The 21,552-nt window shown below is 49.6% G+C and overlaps 1 protein-coding gene across 2 annotated transcripts in view; it reads left to right on the top strand.

The window, feature by feature from the left end:
- Window positions 1-21,552, top strand: part of IQSEC1 (IQ motif and Sec7 domain ArfGEF 1) — a 274,955-nt gene that overhangs the window by 73,339 nt on the left and 180,064 nt on the right. For both annotated transcript variants that reach the window (XM_049766490.1, XM_049766493.1), the window contains exon 2: window positions 7,505-7,534. In XM_049766490.1, coding sequence (XP_049622447.1) covers window positions 7,505-7,534 — 30 coding nt within the window. The remainder of the gene's footprint in view (window positions 1-7,504; window positions 7,535-21,552) is intronic.

Raw genomic sequence — 21,552 nt, 5'->3', positions numbered from 1 at the left:
ACCCACCCAGATGTATAGTATGAAAATCTTCCTCTCTGCCGCTACTGCCCCTTCTTGACCCCCAAGCCCTCTCCCCTAGGGTCCCCAGAGACCAACTCGAAGACTGTGCCATGGAGAGGGCCAGAGAGAGAACTCTTTCCCCCAGGGAGGCGCGAGAGGCTCTGGGCTTTTTAAAGAATCCAAACATGCCGCTGTACCATATTTAAAGGCTGTTTTGACTCACACACCCATTAAGCTCCTTAATAGCTGCCTGATGGGTCTCTTATTTTTATTCTTGTCTCAGAGTTAATTGCGTATCATACAAAGATGTCTATAATGCGGTAGAAGCTCCGATCCACTGCCTTTTGGCTGCACACACACCCCCACAACTGTGATCTGTCTATTGTCAGAACCATGCTACCCACACGCATGTGTGTGGGCATATACCACATGTGTGGGTATATACACCTGTGTTCCTGGGTGCCCATGTGTGTATTCTTAAATGTGTCTGTATCACAGGCTTGTATTCATCATACATGGGCTTCGGAGGGTTCCGGCCAGGTTTCCCCTCCTTGGTTTATCCAGTGTAAACAGACTACCAGCATCTGTGCCTGATGCTTCTAGGGCTTTGGTGCCAGTTCCATCATAGTCCACCCTGTTCAGATTGTGTCAGCATTAGGTCCAGCTTGATCCAGGGACTTGATTTATATTCACGAGTCAATTTACTCTCATCTCCATATAGACCTCACTTTCAGAACAGTACACTGTGTATATGTCGGAGCCTCCTGAAGCAAAATATATGCTCATTTGCAGATGGTTCTGGCCCATGTTCTGGCATAGATTTGTGGGGTCCTAGTCATTTTTGGTGCTTGAACCACTTATTGAAACAGCAGCAGACATTCATTGATGAGCCTACTTTTGGCTCTGCTGCAGGTGACTTGTGTAAAGGAGGGAGGAGAATGGTAGTAAGAAAACTGAGACGAGTCTCCTCCTTCCTCTTTGCTCACCTTGGTCACTGGAGAAGTGCCTGGGGGAGGTGGTGGAAAGGGATCCTCTCAGAATGATAATGCCTGCTTTGAAGGTCTGCTTTATGACATAGACCTTGTATCTTCCCAGATCCAGGAAGCAACTGTCTCACTGCTCTTGAGTCCTACTGCACTTGTCACAGTATGGGAATTAATCCCACCACACTAGGATTTCTTGGGGGAGTTGTGGCCCTGGTTTGGAGCCAGGAATTTGCTCCTTGCAGGAGAGGAAAAATCAGTGCTGCCTCTGTCCAATTAGTCCGTCGCCCGTCCTCGCAAAAAAAAAAAAAATTCAGGAAGGAGGACGAATAAGGAAGATAAGTTTATGTGAAAATAGAAGAGAAAAAAAAAAGAGTTATGCACGCAAGAGAGAACACGGCTTCTCCAGAGTGGAGGAAGCCATGTGCATATCCCAAGCAGAGATGTCAATGATCCTCACCCCACCTCCCCTAGAAGTGAGGTGATGCACCATAATAGAAAGAAATGACATATCTCAGGCACTGAGATGGGTGACCCCACATTGGGGGAATATGCACCTTTGTGTCTGCAAGATGAAGTCATTCATACCGTTTCCTCAAACTGCCCTTCTTCTCAAGTCTGTTGCTAGGCTGTTGCCAAGGGAGAGAGCCTGGAACTGTTCTCGGTTTTCTTTGATAGTCTCAGCCTGGCCTTTGTTCCGGCGGTGGAGCGTTTCCTCTCATGGGGCTTCAGCTCTGTTCTGGGCCAGAAAATCGACAGCTCAAAGGTATTCTGTGCCTCCAATGGTTCCGTCCTACCTTTGGGCTGGTTTTGTTTGGAGACTTGGGGTCTTTCCCAATTCCCGCCCCCTCTACCCCAGTGCTCCTTCCTGCAGTGGATCTGTGCTTACCTTCTGAGACTATAGAGGGTTAACTTCCCTTAACCATAGGGAAGAAGTTTCACATGAAATGAAAAAGGGGAGGAAAGGCAGTGTTGGGTGATATGACAAGGTAGATGATGGCAGGAAATAGTCACAGATGCCCATACCAGACACCTCAAGTAGTGGTGTACTCCTGGCTGTTAAAGAGCCTATACTCAATGGAAAGCTCAACTCAGATCCCCTAAGAACCAACATCGGCACATCAAGGGCCACCTTGCCTTGGAATTGAGAATTAAAAGAGGACAGAGCCCAAGACAAGCAGAGTGATATAAACTCAGGCTAATCTGTGGGGCTACTGGCCTATGTGCCCAGATCCAGGAGCAGACAGTAGGCAGGAGAGCGTGAAAACAAGACCCTGAAGAAATCCTCCTGGGACCCAGTTGCACAGACTGTCTCCAGGTCTCTCATCTCGGCAGTTGGCTTTGAGAATCAGTGTTTATCGCTGCTTTCACTCCCAAAGGAGGTCCATAGCCTCTGAACGAAGCAGCTGCAGTGTTAGACACCAGCCCAGGCTCCACAGGGCATAAGGAATCAGGGAAACGTGATTATTTCCAAGGAAGCAAAATAAAGCCCTTGTAACTAAAAGAAACGGACCTCTTTACATTGCCTACCAGGAATGCAGAAAAATCCTGTTAAAGATGTGAAGTGAGCTGCCAGGCCATGCAGGAGACAATGGAACAAGCAGAGACTGGGCCACAGTGATGAATGAAAAGAACCCATGAGGGCTTCCATAGCCAATGTGATCAAGTAGGAGAAAGTGTGAATTGAGGGACAGATTAGTTTACATCCCCTGGTCAGAGGAACAGAGAAAAGAATGAATAAAAATACAGGAAGCCTCTGGGATGGGCAACCGTAGGAAAATCACAGTGTAATGGGAGATCAAGAAGGAAGTATGCAGCGGCAGGAAGCTGATGAAGATTGGCTGAGAACCCCAGCCTGGGAAGATTCACACAGCAAGAAGATGTAAGCTAGGTGGAAATTAGAGGCGTTGCAACAATAGCATCCACATTATCTTGTCCAAAGATAGGACAAGCTGTCCATCACCTACCAGACTGTGAGCAGGTTTTTCCAGCAGAAACTGAGCTCAGGAGGGAAAGGGAGAATGTGGTCAAAGAAATCACTTTTCTGGGAGAGAAACCTGCCAACAATGTACCCAACACATCTGTCCTTTAAAAATAAGTGAAGAGATTAGGCATGTCCCAGAGACACGTATTGGGGGAGTTGGTGCCAGCTTTTGTTGTTGTTGTTGTTTTTGTTTTGTTTTGTTTTTGTTTGTTTGTTTTATTTTTCTTTCCTTTCAAAAAAGAACCGCATAACTTGAATCATCTTGTTCTGCCTCATGAATTGAGGGGGGGAAAAATGGATGGTACCAAGACCAAACAGTTGTATGAACATTGAGTAGAAATGAAAAGAACATGATCAGTCTTAAACACCAATGACAACAGAATTGATACCCATTCTACAACAAGCTAGACACAGGGGAGGACCAATTATACTAGCAGGGGTGGGGGCAGAGGCAAATGAAGAAGATATGGGATGCATGCTGGGAAAGGGGTTAGAGGGAGGACAATACTGGTGGTGGGAATGCCCTAGGTTCAATGCTGCTATGTACCTAAAATATTACTGTGAAAGATTTGTAATACACTTTGGTCACAATAAAAATTATTAATAAAAAAAAGAAGGCCTTCAAAGCGAGACAAAAGGAAGCAAAAGTGTCACCTTCCCGGCAGGCTTCAATAAATATGGAGACCTAGAGAGGAATGTGAGTCTGAAATGGTGGGGAGTAAAGCATATTGAACCCCATTGTGAAAGCTAAAGGTAGAAATATTCGGGGTACTCAGGGAGAAAAGTCTGTGGCTGGATCCAGAATGAGAGGACCCGAGTGGTGACATCAGTAGCAAAACATGTGCCCAGTGCCAGAAAACTTCCCAAGTGAGTTCTATCAAACCTTCAAACACGCGTTTGTACCAGTCCTCCTCAAACGCTCTAGAGACTAGAAACATCACCTCCGAACTCAATGTGTGAGGGCAACTTTCCGGGGATCAAAGCCAAAGAAACATGGGAAGTCAGAACTGCTATACTGTCCATTAATCCCATCTCTGGGTGTCTCCACAGACGGGTCCTTCTGGGGCTCCCCAGGTCCCCCTACAGATTCTGGCCATTGCCTCACTACTCCAAACTGTGGAAGGATGGTCTACCAGAGAGAAGATTCGGGGTGCAGTATTTGTACCCCTATACTGAGAGAAACCCCCACACACTAGCTCCCACATTTCTAAAAAAAAAAAACCTCAAATCTGTCCCACTGACACAGAGAGCACCTTCTTCTCTGCTCTTTAGATGCTCCCCAACCCTCAGGAGGGTCTCCCCCTCGGGAGCATTCCCAGAGCCCCCCCCCCCCATTGGACAAAGTAATTTTGGAGCCCAACTAACCAGAGATGGAGTAAAGGGAGGGAATCTGTTGTGTATAGAAACGAGGTCACTGACCAAAATTCAGGGCAGATTTTTAGACCAGAAATGCAGAGGCCTCTAAGGCAGGCTGCAGTTCATTGTTCTAAAAGGGGTGTCATCCCCAACCCCCCACAATTCCTAATTGGTGTAATGGCATCACCATCAAGCCCTTCAGCTCCTGTGGCCATGCTGTGTCCTCCTGCTTGGAACCTGATCTTTGGTGATCTGGTGGACTCAGATCACAACTTACTGGTTTTCTCATTCACACACACACACACACACACACACACACACACACACACACACACACACACACACACACACACATTTTTCTTTTTCTTTTTGCCCATCCTGAAGCTCTCAGAAATCCATCGTTCATGGGGTTCAGTTTAAGTTTGTCTTTCTATTTTTATTCCTCTGAAGGTTCCATTACAGAAATGTGACTGCCCCCCTCCCAGAATTGAACTCCTGAAACTCCTCTTACCTTCCAGGAAATTGGAGTACGGGGGCCATTCCACCTCCTTTCAGCAGTCGGTTTCCCTGGCAACTGGCCCCCATTCTCAGGTGTTTTCCCAAAGTTTGCTGCAGTAAGGAACCTCCATCGCTTCTGATACTTAAGTCCTGAGGGGCTGAAGTGCTAGTACAACAGATCAAGTGCTTGCCTTGCCTGTGGAGTCCTGGTTCAATCCCCCACATCTCTTATAGTCCCCTAAGTCTCACCAGGAGGGATGGAGACATGGGGCAAATCCTGAACACTGCTGAGTATAGCCTGAAAATAAAACTAAGTTCTGAACTCTTGTCAAGGTATTGTGAGCCGTGGAGAATGACCACGGCTGTGTGAGAAATTGGTTTTGAGCAACTGAATAACCATATGAATTGCCTAGGGATCCCAAGAGCACCAACAGAAGGGAGCTGAGGGGCAAAAGGACGACTTAATGGGCTGAGGACATTGCCTTGTTTATAGAAGGCCCAGTTTGCTCTCCAGCAAACTGCATGGTCTCCAGAACATCACCAGGAATGACCACCAAGCACTGCCCAGGTGGTCCCCAAATGCACACAAAAAGAAATCTGAGTGTCTGGCTGGTCATACCAAGGCAGAGGGGATGAGGCTATGGGAAGTGAGGATACAGACAGCATCTCCTACCTGGACCAAGGACCCCACCACTCTTTCTCTGAACCCCCAAACTTAAACCCCCACTCGACTGTGGGCCTGGTGACTATTTCACAAGGGGGCACTGGGCTGAGAAGTCGGTTCTGCTGCTACTTCTCATTAGCTTGAGCTTGGGGCTTTGCCGCAGGCTTTCTGCCCTCCGTGACCCGTTTATCACCAACAAGATTCGCCTTCCGCTTGCAAGCGCTCAGAGGCCCCACCCTGTGGGGGTTCAGAAGCATCACTGCTCATTAGTGGTTGGTGATTGATCCAACCTCTGCCCCCCATTTGTGCTCAGTGGCCCCGGTGACCACCCAGTCTTCAGGTCCTTCTGGAAGTCACCTTGTTAACACGGACCCATGTTAATGGGGTGGAAGGGCTGTGCTATGAATAACAAGCCTCCTATCCCTTTTGTGGCTCTGAAAAGAAGTTTCTGGAACGGAAAGCAAGAGACCAAATCATAGCTGAAGAGGCTTCCCTGAATATTGCAAGGGTTTGAACGGTGGATAGAACCAAATATTTATGAGAAATAGATCATGATTATCTTGAGAAATTGGTGACCTATTTTTCATAGGTCAACAAGTTCCTGTGTGGTCTCTGAAGTCCATTTTGTTGTCCGTTTCTGGCCTTGTATCTCCCGAGCTGGCTGAGTGACAGGAGCTAGTGGGCATGGAGGTTCCAGGACCCCTGGCACTGGCTGCCTAAGACACATAGCCCTATCTCAGTCATCTGTCCCTCCTCAATACTTGGTTCTGCCACTGATAAGCAATTGATCACCCCACATGTCTCACATAGCAGGGGACAGAAATGGGAAGGTCCCCTCTCAATGTGTCAGGAGCCCTTTTCCAGTCTTGTTCCCACCATGAAACTGGAAGTGATTCATGGTTGGGGCAGGCATGGGGTAGCTGCCTCGTGAGCCGTGGAGAACTGGAACCTTCCAGACTGCCTGCACTGCTGGTGTTTCTGATGCTAGGTGGCAGCTCAGAGATGCTGCCCTGCGCACAGCCCTCAATTAGTTTGAAAGACATCCCAATAACGTCTGTCATTCAGATGGGAGTGTATATGTGTGGGGGTGTGGATGGCAGGCATGGAATGTGCCAGGAGCTGCACGGTTGGTTCTGGGGGAGATGCCTGAATCTCAGTGCCCATGGGGGGGCCCCCACCATTTGCAGGCAGATTTTTTGAAAAGGCAATTTACCCAAAAGAAAAGCCGACTGGCTCTGGGTTAAGTGTGCTTTTATTTCTCAAGCTGTCTGGCAATGAAATCTAATGGGGTCATCCGGGGATTAGATTCCCATGTGTGATTGCTCCAAGCCCTTTGGTCCCGTAGCCCCAGAAAGCCCCATTTCGGCTTTGTGGCCAGCTGTGTGGGGGCCGGAGCCCGCAGCTCCTTCTGCAGAGAGACCTCGCTGGCCATGACGCTGTGTAATTCCTGGTCTCATCGAAGTTCAAGTGTGCGTGATACCATCTAATTGTCCGGTTTCCTGACATTCAGGCCTGTCTCCTTTGAGAAGTAGCGTAATTGATTTCTGGGTGCTTGAAGCGTGCTGGCCGGGAGAAGCACACCAGAATACCAAGTAGGGGTGGGGGGGGGGGGAGGCAGCTCTGCTCTCATGATGCACTCTTCACCCACCTGCTTGGTCCCTATGGGTCCTCCTTGGGGGTGCTCATCACCTCTGGGGTGTTCTCCTTATGTGGGATGATCCCAATCTCTTCAGGGGTGCCCCGTTCCTGTAGGTGCTCCCCCCCTGGGGTACTCCCTCCCCTTATCTGCTCTCTAGTCCTGGGTAAACAGTAAGCGTCAAGGAGACAGGAGGTGGAAAACCAGCCCTCATTCAGGAGGTGTAGATTTTGGGGGTCAGGTTCCAGGTCAGAAGAAGGCAGCCATGAAATAATGGCAGGATCCAGGGGTCCACAGAGGCAAGAGGGGGGTTTGTGATGGCGGAACCCCTGTCAGAGGCTCTCATGGCAGAAGTGTTCTGAGCTTGTCCTCTCTCGTTGCAGGGCCGATGGGGGAACTTCCCGGAGCCTCAGGTAAGTGTCATGTGTCCACGCAGGTGTGGGGTGAGGGGTGGGGGGGCTCCAGGAAACCACGTGCTTGAACTCTGGTCCAAGGGTGCCACACTAAGTCCTCCTTCCTGCTGTCACTGGCCATGCTCTGTCTGCAGAATGGGGTTCAGAAGAAGGGCCCTGGGACCACAGGTTATGGAGTTCTAGTACAACCTTCCCATGGGGTTCATGTTCCTGAGGGTGTTTATATTCCTGGGGGTGGTCATGTGAGAGTCATGTTCTGAGGAGGCTTCCATTTCTGGCTGCTTCATATGAAGGGGTTCATGTTGATAGAAACTGCTCACTCAGGTACCCCTAGACCAGGCAGTATGGGGCAAGTCTTTGAGGTGTTTAGGGGAAATGGATTTTCAGGTCTTGGCCTCAGTGTCTCCACTGTGTGGAATCCCACTCACCCTCCCATGCATATGGTCCTTGTAGTTGGGGTGGACACCAAGGGCAACTTGACTGGGGGAACTGACTGACCAAGGGCTGGGGGACTGGGAGAAGCCTAGGCCTTCATCTTTCAGAGGTTCATTTCTTAGGTTTTAGGGCTTAAGTTGAACCCCCAAAGATATGGAGGACCAGTGGGGTGAGGTAGGAAGCAGAGAGGACATTGAGCCTCCAGACCCACTGCTAGCAGGGATGGCAAGTAAGGCAAATATTTTCTTAGCATTTTTTCCTTTTTTTTTTTCCTTTTCTTTTTTGTTTTGGGCCACATTGGGCAATCAATCCTCAGGCCTTACTCCTGAGCTAAGGGATCACTCCTGGCAGGGCTTAGGGGATCATCTGAAGTGCCTGGAATTGAACCCAGGTCATTGCATGCAACCATCATCCTCTGGTCCCAGATTGAACTTTTTCCCAGGTGCCCCAATCCTTTCTAGGGGTCCGCTGTCCCCAGACCCAGGAATCAGCCAAAAATGTCGTCTGACCTAGTTGGTCTCTCTGCTACTGAGTTAGGGTTTTCCTAGGAGTCACCACATGGGTTTCAGACTTCAAGGCAGATCTTCTGCCCAGGTACACAAGGATCATAGCCCACATAGAGCCTTGACATCTGGTCACTACAGGCCCGTCCCCCCATGTCTCTTGCAGGGGCTTTTCTCTCTGCCCACAGACCCACCAGAGCTGCCTGAGCTCCTGCTGACTGTGAGATCCCTCTCATATCCCACAGCCCTTCTGCTAGAGCTGTGCACTGCAGTGTTCTTTTTTTTTATTATCTTTATTGATTAATTGATTGGTTTTGGGGCCACACCCAGCAGTGCTGAGGGGTTACTCCTGGCTCTGCACTCAGAAATCGCCCCTGGGGGCCAGTGAGGTGGCACTAGAGGTAAGGTGTCTGCCTTGCAAGCGCTAGCCAAGGAAAGATTGCGACCACGGTTCGATCCCCCAGCGTCCCATATGGTCCCCCCAAGCCAGGGGAAATTTCTGAGTGCTTAGCCAGGAGTAACCCCTGAGCATCAAATGAGTGTGGCCCGAAAAACCAAAAAAAAAAAAAAGTAATCGCCCCTGGCAGGCTGGGGGACCATATGGAATGCTGGGAAATGACCCAAGTCCCTCCCAAGTCAGTCGCATGCAAGGCAAATGCCCTACTGCTGTGCTATCTCTCCAGCCCCATATTCCAGTGTTCTGCTCTTGCCCCTGGAACTAAAACTAGAGAGATTTCCCAAACTCCTATCTGCCCCCCCACCCCCACCCCCCCCACCCCCCCCCCCACCCGTTTCATAGTGCAGTCTGTGCATCTTACCCCATTCGTGTCCAGATTCTCTGCCCACCCAACCCCAAGCTATGCCGCTGCATTTCTGAAAATCATAGGGGACATGTTGAGAATGCTTCTCCCCCAGTTGCAGCTTACCTCTTTGTGCTATTCTGTTTTTGAGTTGATGCACTTGTCCGATTCCCATCAGGCTCTGTGGTGTGAATGACTTCATTCTGGGAATCTAAGAGCCTGAGTATCTATCTACCTGCCCAGATATGTTGCAATCGGTTCAGACCATATGCCTCTGAACATCCAGTGAAGAAGGAACAAGGGCTCACAGGAAACTCCCTATTCTCCCTTCTATGCCACGCTCATCAGCAAGAGTAGGCTGAGGGGCTACTTGGATAGAGGGCCTATGTCTGGCCTATGACTTGGACAGCCAAGCCAGATGGATGGGCCCCTAGGACTAGCATACCCTTGACTCAAAACTTTGGAGCTCCTAGGGTCATCTACACCTTGCCCCCAACTTCAGTCCTTGCTGGAGAGAAGTGGGTTATGTGGGCTCAAAGAGGCCTGAGCTCCTGAGCTGGCTGTTACTGCCTCAAAGAGCAGCAGGGGAAACTGTTTTGCGAGAAGCAGCCTGTTTGCGAATTCTACTGCGTTCCTTTTCCCTGAGGCGAAACATTTGCAAGATCAGATGTTTTCATTTCCCACAAATGAAATGACTCATCCCGGGCCCCATTTTGCAAATGCAGGACTTGCCTCCTTGTTCCGGGAGGAATCTGCCATTCATTCGTGAGGGAGGCTCCAGCCTAGGATCTTCCGAGGATTTATTCAAGGGGGTACGGGGGGGGGGGGGTGGGTTCTGTGGGATGAAAAGAGGTTTGCAGAGTTTGGAGTTTGAGAGGAATGAAAAGCTGCATTGAAAGACCCAGCAAGACTGCTGATCCCATCCCTAAGAGACGAGTTCGTTTCAAACGTCTCTTTCTCTCTCTGCCAGGGTAGTTTAAAGGTCCTCCCACTATTCTGCATAACCACCCCCCAATCTATCAGAAAAATACTAGAAACCCCACACTTTTTGCTTTGGGGCTCCACTGGCAGTGCTCAAGGCTTACCTTTGGCTCATACTAGGGACCATATGGGATGATGGGGAATGAACCTGGGTTGGCCACATGCAAGGCAAGCATCCAATCTATTGTACAATATCTCTCTGGCCCTGAAATCCCACTTTTTTCAGCTCCAAGGAAGTCCTAATTATTTTCTCTGGCTTACCATGGCTTCTAGGACAAAGATGGGGTACCCCACCCAGAACAAGCTGAATCAGATGAGAGATTATGGGGACTGGATTCTCTGGCCCCAAATTCCTCTGGCCTAGTAAGTCCAGAATGGGGCTCAGGAATCTGAATTTTTAGGGGTGTTTTCAGGACTACCATGCTCAGCAGAACTTAGGGGATCCTCCTAGATCTGCGCTTGGAAGTGACCCCTGATGGTATTTGGGTAATTGTGATGCCAGGGGTAGAATAAGGACCAGCTGCATGCTGTATAATATTTCTGGATTCTAACGTTTTGGGAAGGGACCACACCCAGAGGTGCTCAGGGTTTACTCTTGGCTCTGCACTCAGAGATCACTCCTGGCAGGAGGACCACATGGGGTGCTGATCAAACCCTGGTTGGCTATGGAAGAAAAAGGCCTCATCCTCCATCCCACCAAGACTCAGCTTCAGTTCCAGCCAAAAAGCCCTGGCCTTCCACAGACCCTTGTTTTTATCCCCCAGAATTAGGTACTACCCAATGGTGGAAGCAGAATCAGGTACTACCCTAGGGTGGGGGCAGAATGCCAGGTCACACCCTAGGGTAGGGCACGATCACCAATCAGTTTAGGGTGAGTAACATAGTAATCCCCCAAAATATTTACATACACAACAGGCTATATGCAAGGCAAGTGTTCTACCTGCTGTACTATTAGTCCAACCCCTAAATATGAGGGGTTTTGTTGTTGTTGTTTGTTTGTTTGTTTTGGGCCACACCCAGTGACACTCAGAGGTTACTCCTGGCTATGTGCTCAGAAATCGCTCCTGGCTGGGGGAACCATATGGGATGCCAGGGGATCAAACTGTGGTCCGTCCTAGGCTAGTGCAGGCAAGGCAGACACCTTACCGCTTGTGCCACCGCTCCTGCCCCTAAATATGAGTTTTTAACCAGTTTCCACCTTATTCTTCTGGACCCACTTCAAACTGACCAGTGTTGGATTTGGCCAAAGCCAGATAACTAGTTTCATTTCTCAACCCAATATTGCAGTTCCCTCTCCCCTGACTATATTCAGAAATGGTGCCTGGCATGAGCATTTCTGAACGTGCCAACCCACCAGCAGCTCCAACCCTAGAGCGGGGTGGCAGGGAGCCTGAATACAGCTTGTTTGGGGAATGTGGGAGCAGCTTCTGGAGAAGGTGGACTCCGTTACAAATGTGGTCTTAATTGGCACTCAGACGTGCCAGTGAAAGCAATTAGTCACAATTAATCCATTTTGCTGTGAGCATTTCCCCTTCCTCTCAATCCAAAAGAGCAAGACAGCCTTTGTATATTAAAACAGGCCTCTTTTCCCTAAAACCCAACTTACCAACCAGAAGCACATCTTTTGGCCAAGGAGGAATGCGTGTCACCAAAGGTGACAAGTGTGTGTGCGTGTGTGAGTGCATGTGTGTACAAGTGTGTGTTGTGTGTGCATTTATGCTCATGTTTGTGTGGATGTGTACTAGCTACACAGTGATACTTCTCAAACCAGATGGGACCTGGGCTGCCTCCGACAGCAGGAAGGGTGGGAAGAGGGTCATAGCTATTATTTCTAGGCCCTCGGATTGGCAAGAAGCAAGGCACTGTGTGACAATTGTGAAGTCACTCCTTGTCTTCTTCTTTTTTTTTGGTTTTTGGGCCACACCCGGCGGCGCTCAGGGGTTACTCCTGGCTGTCTGCTCAGAAATAGCTCCTGGCAGGCACAGGGGACCATATGGGACACCGGGATTCGAACCAATCACCTTTGGTCCTGGATCGGCTGCTTGCAAGGCAAACGCCGCTGTGCTATCTCTCCAGGCCCCCCTTGTCTTCTTCTGATACTTATCATGAACCAGTTGCTGACCTATCTTCACTTTTTGTCAGTTCTTGAACCCCAACTGAAGGCATAGCCTATACAAATTTATTTAATTTTTAAATTATGATTTAAGGTTTTGGCCACACCCAGTAATTCTCAGAGGTTATTCCTGGCTTTATGCTCAGGGATCACTTTTTTTCCAAGCAGTTTATTTATTTATTTATTTATTTTATTAATTGATTGATTGATTTTTAGGCCACATTTGGTGGTGCTCAAGGGTTACTCCTGGCTCTGCACTCAGAAATCACTCCTGGCAGGCTCTGAGGACCATATGGGACGCCAAATCAAATCAAACCGGGTCCATCCTGGGTCAGCCACATGTAAGGCAAATGCCCTACTGCTATACTATTTCTACAGCCCCAGGGATTACTTTTGGCTGAATTTGGGGATGCTAGAGATTGAACTTGGTCAGCTGTGAGCAAGGCAAGGACTCCATCCACTTACTATTGCTCTAGTTCCTGTATGTATGTCCTTTCACTACACACCAAAGGCTTTAAGACCATGAAGGACAGGGGATGCAGGACAGAGATACAGGTCTCAGCTCACAGGGGGGGCACATTAGACATCACCATGCTGAGTGGCAGCGGTCAGGTCACACCCCACCCCTTTCTTTTTCTGTCTCCCTCACTGTGGTCTCTGGACACTCAATTTCATGGAAGAGAGAGAGAGAGAGAGAGAGAGAGAGAGAGAGAGAGAGAGAGAGAGAGAGAGAGAGAGAGAGAGAGACTATCTAGGTTTGCTTCAATAGAAATCTGCAACCCAGGGCCAGAGAGATAGCATGGAGGTAGGGCATTTGCCTTGTATGCAGAAGGACGGTGGTTCGAATCCTGGCATCCCATATGATCCTGTGAGTCTGCCAGGAGTGATTTCTGAGAATAGAGCCAGGAGTAACCCCTGAGTGCTGCCGGGTGTGACCCCCCCCCCAAACAAAGGAAGCTGCAACCCATCTGGGAGGTCCATGATGGAGTCTTGCCCATCCTTCCATCTCTTTCCTAAGGACTCTTATCAAGAGTCCTCTCATCTTCAAATCTCCCTACTTTTCTATCTGCACCCAAATAAGCTTCTCGTGATTGCTGTACAAGTCTCTGATGCTCCCATGCTGAGCCCAGACCGCCCATGTGCACTTGGGTTGGTTCTAGAGACCCACTGGACTTCTTTCCATAGATGCCAAAGAACCAGAGGGAGTGATTGAAGTCGGTGTGCAGAGAGTCTCCAGGTGGCTGGTTTAGAGGCTCTTTGGGGTGATGTAGGGAATTTGACAGAGCCCCCCTGCAGTGAGAATGTGGAGTGAGGGATAATGTGTCTCTTCCTGCTGGCATGTTCACAGCCACAAGCCCTGGCTTTACTGTCAAGTGAGCACCTTTTGTTGGCTATTGTTACCGGGTTGGTTCTCCCCATGTAGCTCAATGGGAGGAGGTCTATGGGCTGGGGACATGTCGTTTGATGGAGAACAACCTGGCCTTGGGAGCAGCAGTCGCAGGGCACACGGCCTTGGCTTTTCTACAAATCAGCAGAGACCTCTCTGCACTCATTGTGGATGTTCCTCTAGGTCTGGCCTCTTTGTGCTTTTTGTCAGTAGACTCAGTGCTTTGTTCACCATCTCAAAGAGGCCGCTCAGGTCTTGCTGGTGTTCACTGTTGTTTGATCATCCGTTTCATCTCCTCGCCTTTGAGAGCACAAGGGGCAATTCTCCACAAATCTGCACCTCTTCCATGTTCCATCCATCTCAAATTGCTGGCTCTGGGCCCTGGTGCTTGGAGAATATTCTGCACCAAGGCAAGCTTGTCCTCTTCCTGCAAACATGAGCTGCTCCCATGCTTCAGGCCTCTCCTGAAATGGGGTCCACATCTGTGGACAAGGTCAGGTGAGCTGCTGTGTAGAGTAGCCCCCTAGTGTGCCTGTTGGAACCAGCTCTTTGCCGCTCCTTGATTTTCTTCCAATGGAAGAGAACGGGACTGCAAGATTTTGTTACCCTGTGCATCATGTCCATCTGTCCAGCTAGCAGGCTTCTCCCTGAGGAGCACTGCCTATGACTGCCCATGGTTTCAGTACTCTGAGGCCAGAGTCTGATGAACTCTCAAGAAGGCAAGTTTTTATCTGTTCATTAATCATCTTCATTTAATCACACCTGGCAGCATGGAGTCCTAACCTGTTTAAGAGTGGAGCTCAGAGGAGTAGAACTCTACAGTCCATTAGTAATGTCTGCACTTTGTAGGCTGCAGAGGATAAAAAATGACTGACTACCCATCCACCCTCTGGACCTCACCTCCAACCCTACAATCTTCTCAGCCACTGTGCTCTGGGTGCGGGATCCCCACCATCTTGAATTCCTTGCTTGTCCTTCTCCTGCTTCTCTTTATTCTGTGCATCCCACCTCTTTATCATGCTGAGTGAACTTTCTGTTTCTTGCATAAGAAATTACGCTTAAAAAAAAACAAAGAAATTATGCTTAATCCTAAATTCATAAAAAATGTTTCCATAGAAATTTTTCTCTTCTTTCTTTCTATTTCTTTCTTTCTTTCTTTCTTTCTTTTTCTTTCTTTCTCTTTTCTCTTTCTTTCTTTCTTTCTTTTCTTCCTTTTTCTTCCTTTCTTTCTTCTTTCTTTCTTTTCTTTCTTTTTCTTTTTCTTCTTCTTCTTTCTTTTCTTTTCTTTCTTTCTCTTCCTTTCTTTCTTTCCTTTCTTTCTTCCTTCCTTCTTCCTTCCTTCTTTCTTCTTTCTTTCTTTCTCTTCTTCCTTCTTTTTCTTCTTTCCTTCTTCCTTCCTTCTTTCTTTTTCTTTCTTTTCTTTCTTTCTTTTTTTTTTTTTTTTGTGGTTTTTGGGTCACACCCGGCAGTGCTCAGGGGTTACTCCTGGCTCCATGCTCAGAAATTGCTCCTGGCAGGCACGGGGGACCATATGGGACGCTGGGATTCGAACCGATGACCTCTTGCATGAAAGGCAAACGCCTTACCTCCATGCTATATCTCCAGTCCCCTTTCTTTCTGGCTTTGTTTCTTTCTTTCTTTCTTGCTGTATTTCTTTCTTTCTTTCTTTCTTTCTTTGTTTCTTTCTTTCTTTCTTTCTGTCTTTCTTTTTTCTTTTTTTTTTTGCTTTGCTTTGGGGCCATACCTAGCAGTGTATGGATATTTACTCTGGGATTATTTCTAGCAGTGCTCAGGGGTCCTTATTTAATACCAGAGATTAAACCCAAGTCTGCCGTGTGCAATGCAAGTGCCCTACCCACTGTACTATATCTCTCTTGCCCCAGAAGATTTTTTTCCTTAAAGTTGTAGCATTTCCTGTTTTTAAAGGGAAGTTTGTGATGGTCAGAAATTGGCCTTGGGTGTAGTACAAGCTGGAGTTTAGCCAACATTATTTTCTTTATCTGTCTGTCTCATGGTTATTCCAGACCCAATCACTCCATGGGCCTCCTCTCTTTAGTTTCTGGAATTAGAGCAGGGTCGGGGTCTGCTGGTGACAGAGCCTGTACAGGGGACAGAACAGGGCTACCATGCAGTCAGGATGGTCGCTGCTGTCCCTGCAACAGTGTTGGGAACAGGCCTGAAGCCACAGACATGCAGCCAGGGCAGGAGAGGACACACAGATGGCTGTTCTAATCAAGGCTCCCTGGTCAGACAGAAAGTCGGACAGGCCTGCGCCCCCGAGGAGCAGAGAAACATCAGCAACCCAGTTACTGGAGTATCTACTGATCGAGCCCTGACTTAGCCTGCTTAAGAGTCAGTCGTGTCAGGGAAGCAGAGGCCAGCTGGTGTGTGGCGGCTCTGAGCTGCCTCGTGCTTGAGAAATTTCTTCCTTCCGTCCTGAGGGCAGATGTGGAAGGAAGGATGGAGGACTGGGGACATTTTCACTAGGTCTCTAGTGCGGGGGGCTCTGCTGGACCATCAGCACCCCTAGAGCAGGGCATATCCCCTTGGAGAGGGCCTGGCCGCCTTTGTGATCTGTTCCTGCTTGTCATGCTGAGAGATGTGGGGTGCGCTGAGTCCTTAATTACCTTGAACCAGTTTGTATAACTCGTGCCACTCAGTACTGTGTGTCCTCTTGGGCAGCCTGTTATGTAACTGGTCAAAGCAGGGCACCTGGACCCCAGGGCAGAGCCAGGCCTGGCAAAAGTTTCAGCCAGCTAGCCAGGACCACAGAGATCAATGCTGGGGGTTGCTGCGGGACACTGTCTCCATGACAACACCCTCCGAGGAAGGGGCACGGGTGTATGAACTAATGTGTCCAGAGCCAGATCCTGGGATTTGTGCCACATGGGAAGTGCAAGGCATGTCCATCACCTCAAGATATCTCTGTATGTGGGGTTGGGGTGGGGGTGGGGGTCCTTCAGCACCTTCTCTCACTCTTTCAGAAATGGCAGCCCCTCCACACCTGAAACATTCCAGCTCAGTGGGATGGGAGGGGAAGTACCAGAGCTCTCTGACCCCCACATCTGAGTTGTCTTTACTAATGTGAGTGGAGACAGAACTCCAGGCCTTTCTCCCATGGTCTCAGCCCCTCAAGTCAGAACCAGCACTCATACAGGCCACTGGGCTGGACATACCGGTGACCAGGGCATGTTTGGCTCAGCAGGACCCACAGTGCCAATAACACTGACATTCTTTGATTGCAGGAGAAGCCACTCTAGCCCCAATCTGAGAGAGATGGGGCCCAGCTTAGGCTTCAGATCACTTCCTGGGGCCAGACAGATAGCATGGAGGTAAGGCATTTGCCTTTCATGCAGAAGGACGGTGGTTCGAATCGCGGCATCCCATATGGCCCCCTGTGCCTGCCAAGCGCGATTTCTGAGCGTAGAGCCAGGAGTAACCCCTGAGAGCTGCCAGGTGACCCAAAAAAAACAAAACAAAACAAAAAAATCACTTCCTGTCTGCTGGGTGTCTCAAAAATTGGCTGCAGAAACAAAACTCACTAGAGTCTGATTGCTGCTCTCAACAGACAGGGAATCTGAGTTGACCTGGACTGGCCATGCTCAAGAGGAAGGTGTCCATTACCCTGACCTTCAGGCCCCAAAGAAGAGTGTGACCTGAGCAGAGAAACTCCAGCAGAGAGAATTCTGGGGGTCAGGGTGCTGGCCGTGGTGCTGAACAGAGGGTGTTGGAGTCCCTGAGGCATAAGAAGGTGGAACCAATGCAAGGAGCAGGGCCACTGAGACTGGGGGTGGGGGCAGGATCAGAATCAGACACTTCCTGGGTTGTACCCCAAAACTACCCTCCTCAGGGTGGTCCCCTGTGACCTTGACCATGATGTCACTAATAGGATCTTCTTCCTTTTTTTGCCTTTTTTTTTTTTTGAAACATGGGCCACCCCCAGTGATGCTTGAAGAGTGTGGGGTCACTCCCATAGATGCTTGGAGACCCTGCAATGTCTGGAATAGATAAAACTCAGAGCAAGCACTTGCCAGGCATGTTTCTCTCATGTGAGCCATGTCCCCGGCCCTCAGACTCTTTCTTAAGTTTCGGCCACATGCACCCTTGTCTAGCCTGCCAGCTTGAGTGTCTCCAGAGTGTACATGGTCACTTGGAGCATAGGGATGATAGCTTGATGTTGACTCTACTTTGCCAGGAGAACCTTCTCTTTAGGTGGATGAGGGAAGGACTCAAGCCCATTATGTCCTTACCTAGATTCAGCTATGGCCTGTCATAGCTATGGCTCCTCAGAGAAGCTGCAGTTCTGACAGAGAAGAACTTCCTGTGGCTCAGAGTTTGAGTGCCCCTAAGTGGGGCATAGCCACTATGGCAAGTTTGGAGAGAACCAAAGTGAACTCGGTACCATGGTGAGCTCAGGGAGCTCTCAGAATCTCCATTTATCACACTAGTCTCTGCCTCCTGAGACAGACTTCCTGGCTTATGAGCCAGCAGATCCCCTGGTCTTGAGCCATTAGACCTCCCAGTCATAAGTCATTAGATCATCAGACACACACAAACACACCCTGCCATTGTAAATATGATACCCCCTTGTCTGTGAGCCTCCCCTAATCATGAGCCATCCCATCCCTGGTCTGTGAACAAAGCTCTCCCTTCACTGCTGCCCTTCTCTTGGCCTCAGCAAAGCCTGAACGCATCCAGTGAGGTATCCTCTTGCTGGTGCCAACCTGCCCCAAGTCTTTAAGTTCTGGCAGTGGCCCAAGTGGCCTGGATGGAGCATTGTCTTTTGGTCACTATTGCCTAAAATATTTCTGTATCCCACTAAAAATATGGGGGAATCTATTATGTCCCAATAAGACTTTCTCACCAGAGCAAGAGAGAGTGCAAAAAAGTAAAGATAGCACTTGGGCCAAGAGATAGCACAGTGGGAGGCATGCTTGTCTTATATGTGGCCAACCCAGGTTCAATCCCCAGCACCCCATCTGGTTTCTCAAGCACCCTTAGAAGTAATCCCTTCTTGGTGTGCCCCTTGCCCCAATCTTCTTTCCTAAGAAGGTGGTATCTGGTTTGACTCGAATCATCACTGTCAAGATCATGTCCTGTCCCCACCCTGTTGGCCCATACAGGCTGACTTCCCAAGTATGGCCCCATGGGAAACACTTACCACGGCAAGCTGGGGACTGGAACACAGGTTCTGTTCCCCACTGGTCCCCCTTGCTACTTTATGCCCTCAGCCTTGCTCACCCTCTGTGAACCCTTTCCTGGTGGCACCCAGGGTTACAAAGCCAATGCTACAGGGGCACGAGAGAAAATGACTGACAATGGTGGGTTGGGGGTGCCTCTAAGAACCCCCCTCGGAGTCCATTGGCTGACCCCAATGTCCAAATGTCAGCGTCAGGGCCCATTTCCTTATGAACACTCAAGTCACAGCACAGTTCAGCCTCACCACAGCCATGACCACTTCCCTATTTACCCCTCAGCTGCAGTGGGAGACAGATTTCCCATTGGGGCCTCGGTGCTGCTATTAATTTCCTTTTATTACAGGACAGTGGCTTCCCCCTGCTCTGTGCCTGATCTTCGGTGGGGCTACATTAGCTCCAGTGCCCGCCTCAGCAGGCTCCTCCCCAGGCTCTGCGTGGGGTGCCCGGATCCCAGAATCAGCCCTTGCCAAGCCTTCTCGCCTGGGCTTTTTTTCTTAATCATTGGCTCAGCGGGTGTATTATTTGACACGTAATTGTCTTCCAGGGGGAAATTAATTTTCGGGAACTTGAATGGTCTTTATTAAAATAGAGCTGGCGGCAAATTTCAGCCCAACTCCCAGGGCCTGTGGGAGACTCAGACGGTGGACCCCAAGAGCCCTAACCCATGAACCCTGTGATTCTCCCCAAAAGTGGAGCTGGCAAGTCTCGTCTCCTGTATTAGCCCCACAGGAAGGGCTATGACTGCCTGATGCAGCGGGGCAAGATGCTCTGTAGTGGTAGGCTTGGATTTGTGGGGTCATACCCAAGCCCACCCCTTTCCATGACACAGCAAAACCCCTAGACTCTGAGCTCCAGGAGCAAAGGGGAGAAAAGGGGAGCTAGTGAAGGGACCAGGTGGGGTCTGCTAAGGGTATATGAGATCCTGATCCCTGCAGGAGGAGACCCCTACATACCCTCACCTCCCTTAAACCGGGGGTGCCCCTTTTCTCTCCCACCCCCTTTAGACTCACTCCTCTTGTCATTCCTTCCTTCCCACAGCCAGGCCATCTGCCACTGAACGACCCACTAGTGGCTCAGCACTTGCTCGCCCCCCCAGGAAGTCACCCACACCTTTGGCCCATTATCTTTCCTGCCCTCAGCTTTAGCACAATCCTGTCCCTGGACCTTTGCAGTGGTAGGGCTTGTGCCAGGTTTGTGCTTGGCCTACGAGCCCAGTTCCATTGACTTCTGATACCCCAGCCCTGCCTCTATAGCTCTCTCACCACCTCTGAGGGTTGTGGAGAAGCAGACAACTTGGTGATCTTCCCCCATATTCTTCTTTGCCTCCAGCTTCTCTGTACTAACAAGTGGGAGATACAGTTAAAAAGTTGAGTTTCAGTCATACAGTGTTCCAACATCCTTCCCCAGGGCACATTTCCTGGGCCAGTATGCCCAATTTCCCTCCCACCTGCCTCCATCTCTATGGCAGACCCCTCTGTCTCTCTGACTCTGGCTCTCTGGCTCTTTCTTTGTCTCTCTGTTTCTTTCTGTCTGTCTCTCTCTTTCCCTTTCTTGAATCCCATGTTCCATTCTCTCCAAGTTTTTCTTACTTAAACTCTGTCTTCTCCCTCTGGAGAAGGGAGGGAGAACAGGAAGCACAAGAACAGGAAGTGCTCAAGTGTGTCTGTGTGTAACACTGCAGAGGTATATTCAGGAGGTGGGGGGTAGCCCACACCAGAAAAGGAATGGGGCTCTTCCAGCTCCCACCTGCCCCATATCCCATCTTCCAGGAACTGGACAGCAAAACCCCTCTGCCCCTCAGTTTCTCCATCCGTCAGGTGGATGCACTGACCGACTCCAGGCCCTGCTCCTGAGATCAAAGATCAGGGGGAGTTGGGGAGTGGACAGAGAATCTTGGGCCACTGCAGGCTGGCCCTCAGTACCAGCTGTGTGCATGAGCACCTCATAAGCCAGGAGCACACCTTGTCCTGTGACCAGAGTCCTTCTAGAACTTTCACAAGTGAGTCACCAGGTGGGAGTACAGGGTCCATGCCAACACCCATCCCAATCCTTGTTCCCTCCATAGCTGGCTGCAGGGAGCCCCCTCATTCCTCAAAGAGGCCAACAGGAATGCAGGTCTGCCCTTGGAGAGCCTGTCAGGTGGCAGAATGGGTCTCTATGCACTTAACCTCTGGCTGAATCTTTCATCTTCGTTCCGCATGGAAATACAAGAACTCTGGTCATTCAGAAGTTGGGGCTTGGGCCAGGGGCTGGGAGCCATGGCTCACACCCTGGATTTTATTTCTTTTGTCTAAGGTTTGGTATTAATTTCCTGCACAGCCTCCTTCATCACAGGAAAACATGCCTTCACAGCTGGTCTGTCTCATGAGCGTTTGGCAGCCACTTTCATCTCTGCAAGGCAGCCAGGAGAAGGTCCAGATCAACTTTGGTTCATGGCTCCCCTGTGCTCAGTCCGTAGCCAGAACCCGAGCATGGCTTTTCTCCCAAAAGCCTCTTTGAAGACCTGGTTTTTCAAGTGTCCACAGAAGCGAGTTCCAGCTACAATAGCTTTGATCCCAGGGCCCCTTGTGGAAGGAGGGAGTGGATGGGCCCCACAGCATA

The sequence above is a fragment of the Suncus etruscus genome, chromosome 20 (genome assembly GCF_024139225.1).
Source record: "Suncus etruscus isolate mSunEtr1 chromosome 20, mSunEtr1.pri.cur, whole genome shotgun sequence".
NCBI lineage: Eukaryota > Metazoa > Chordata > Mammalia > Eulipotyphla > Soricidae > Suncus > Suncus etruscus.
This window is presented reverse-complemented; position numbering and strand designations above follow the sequence as displayed.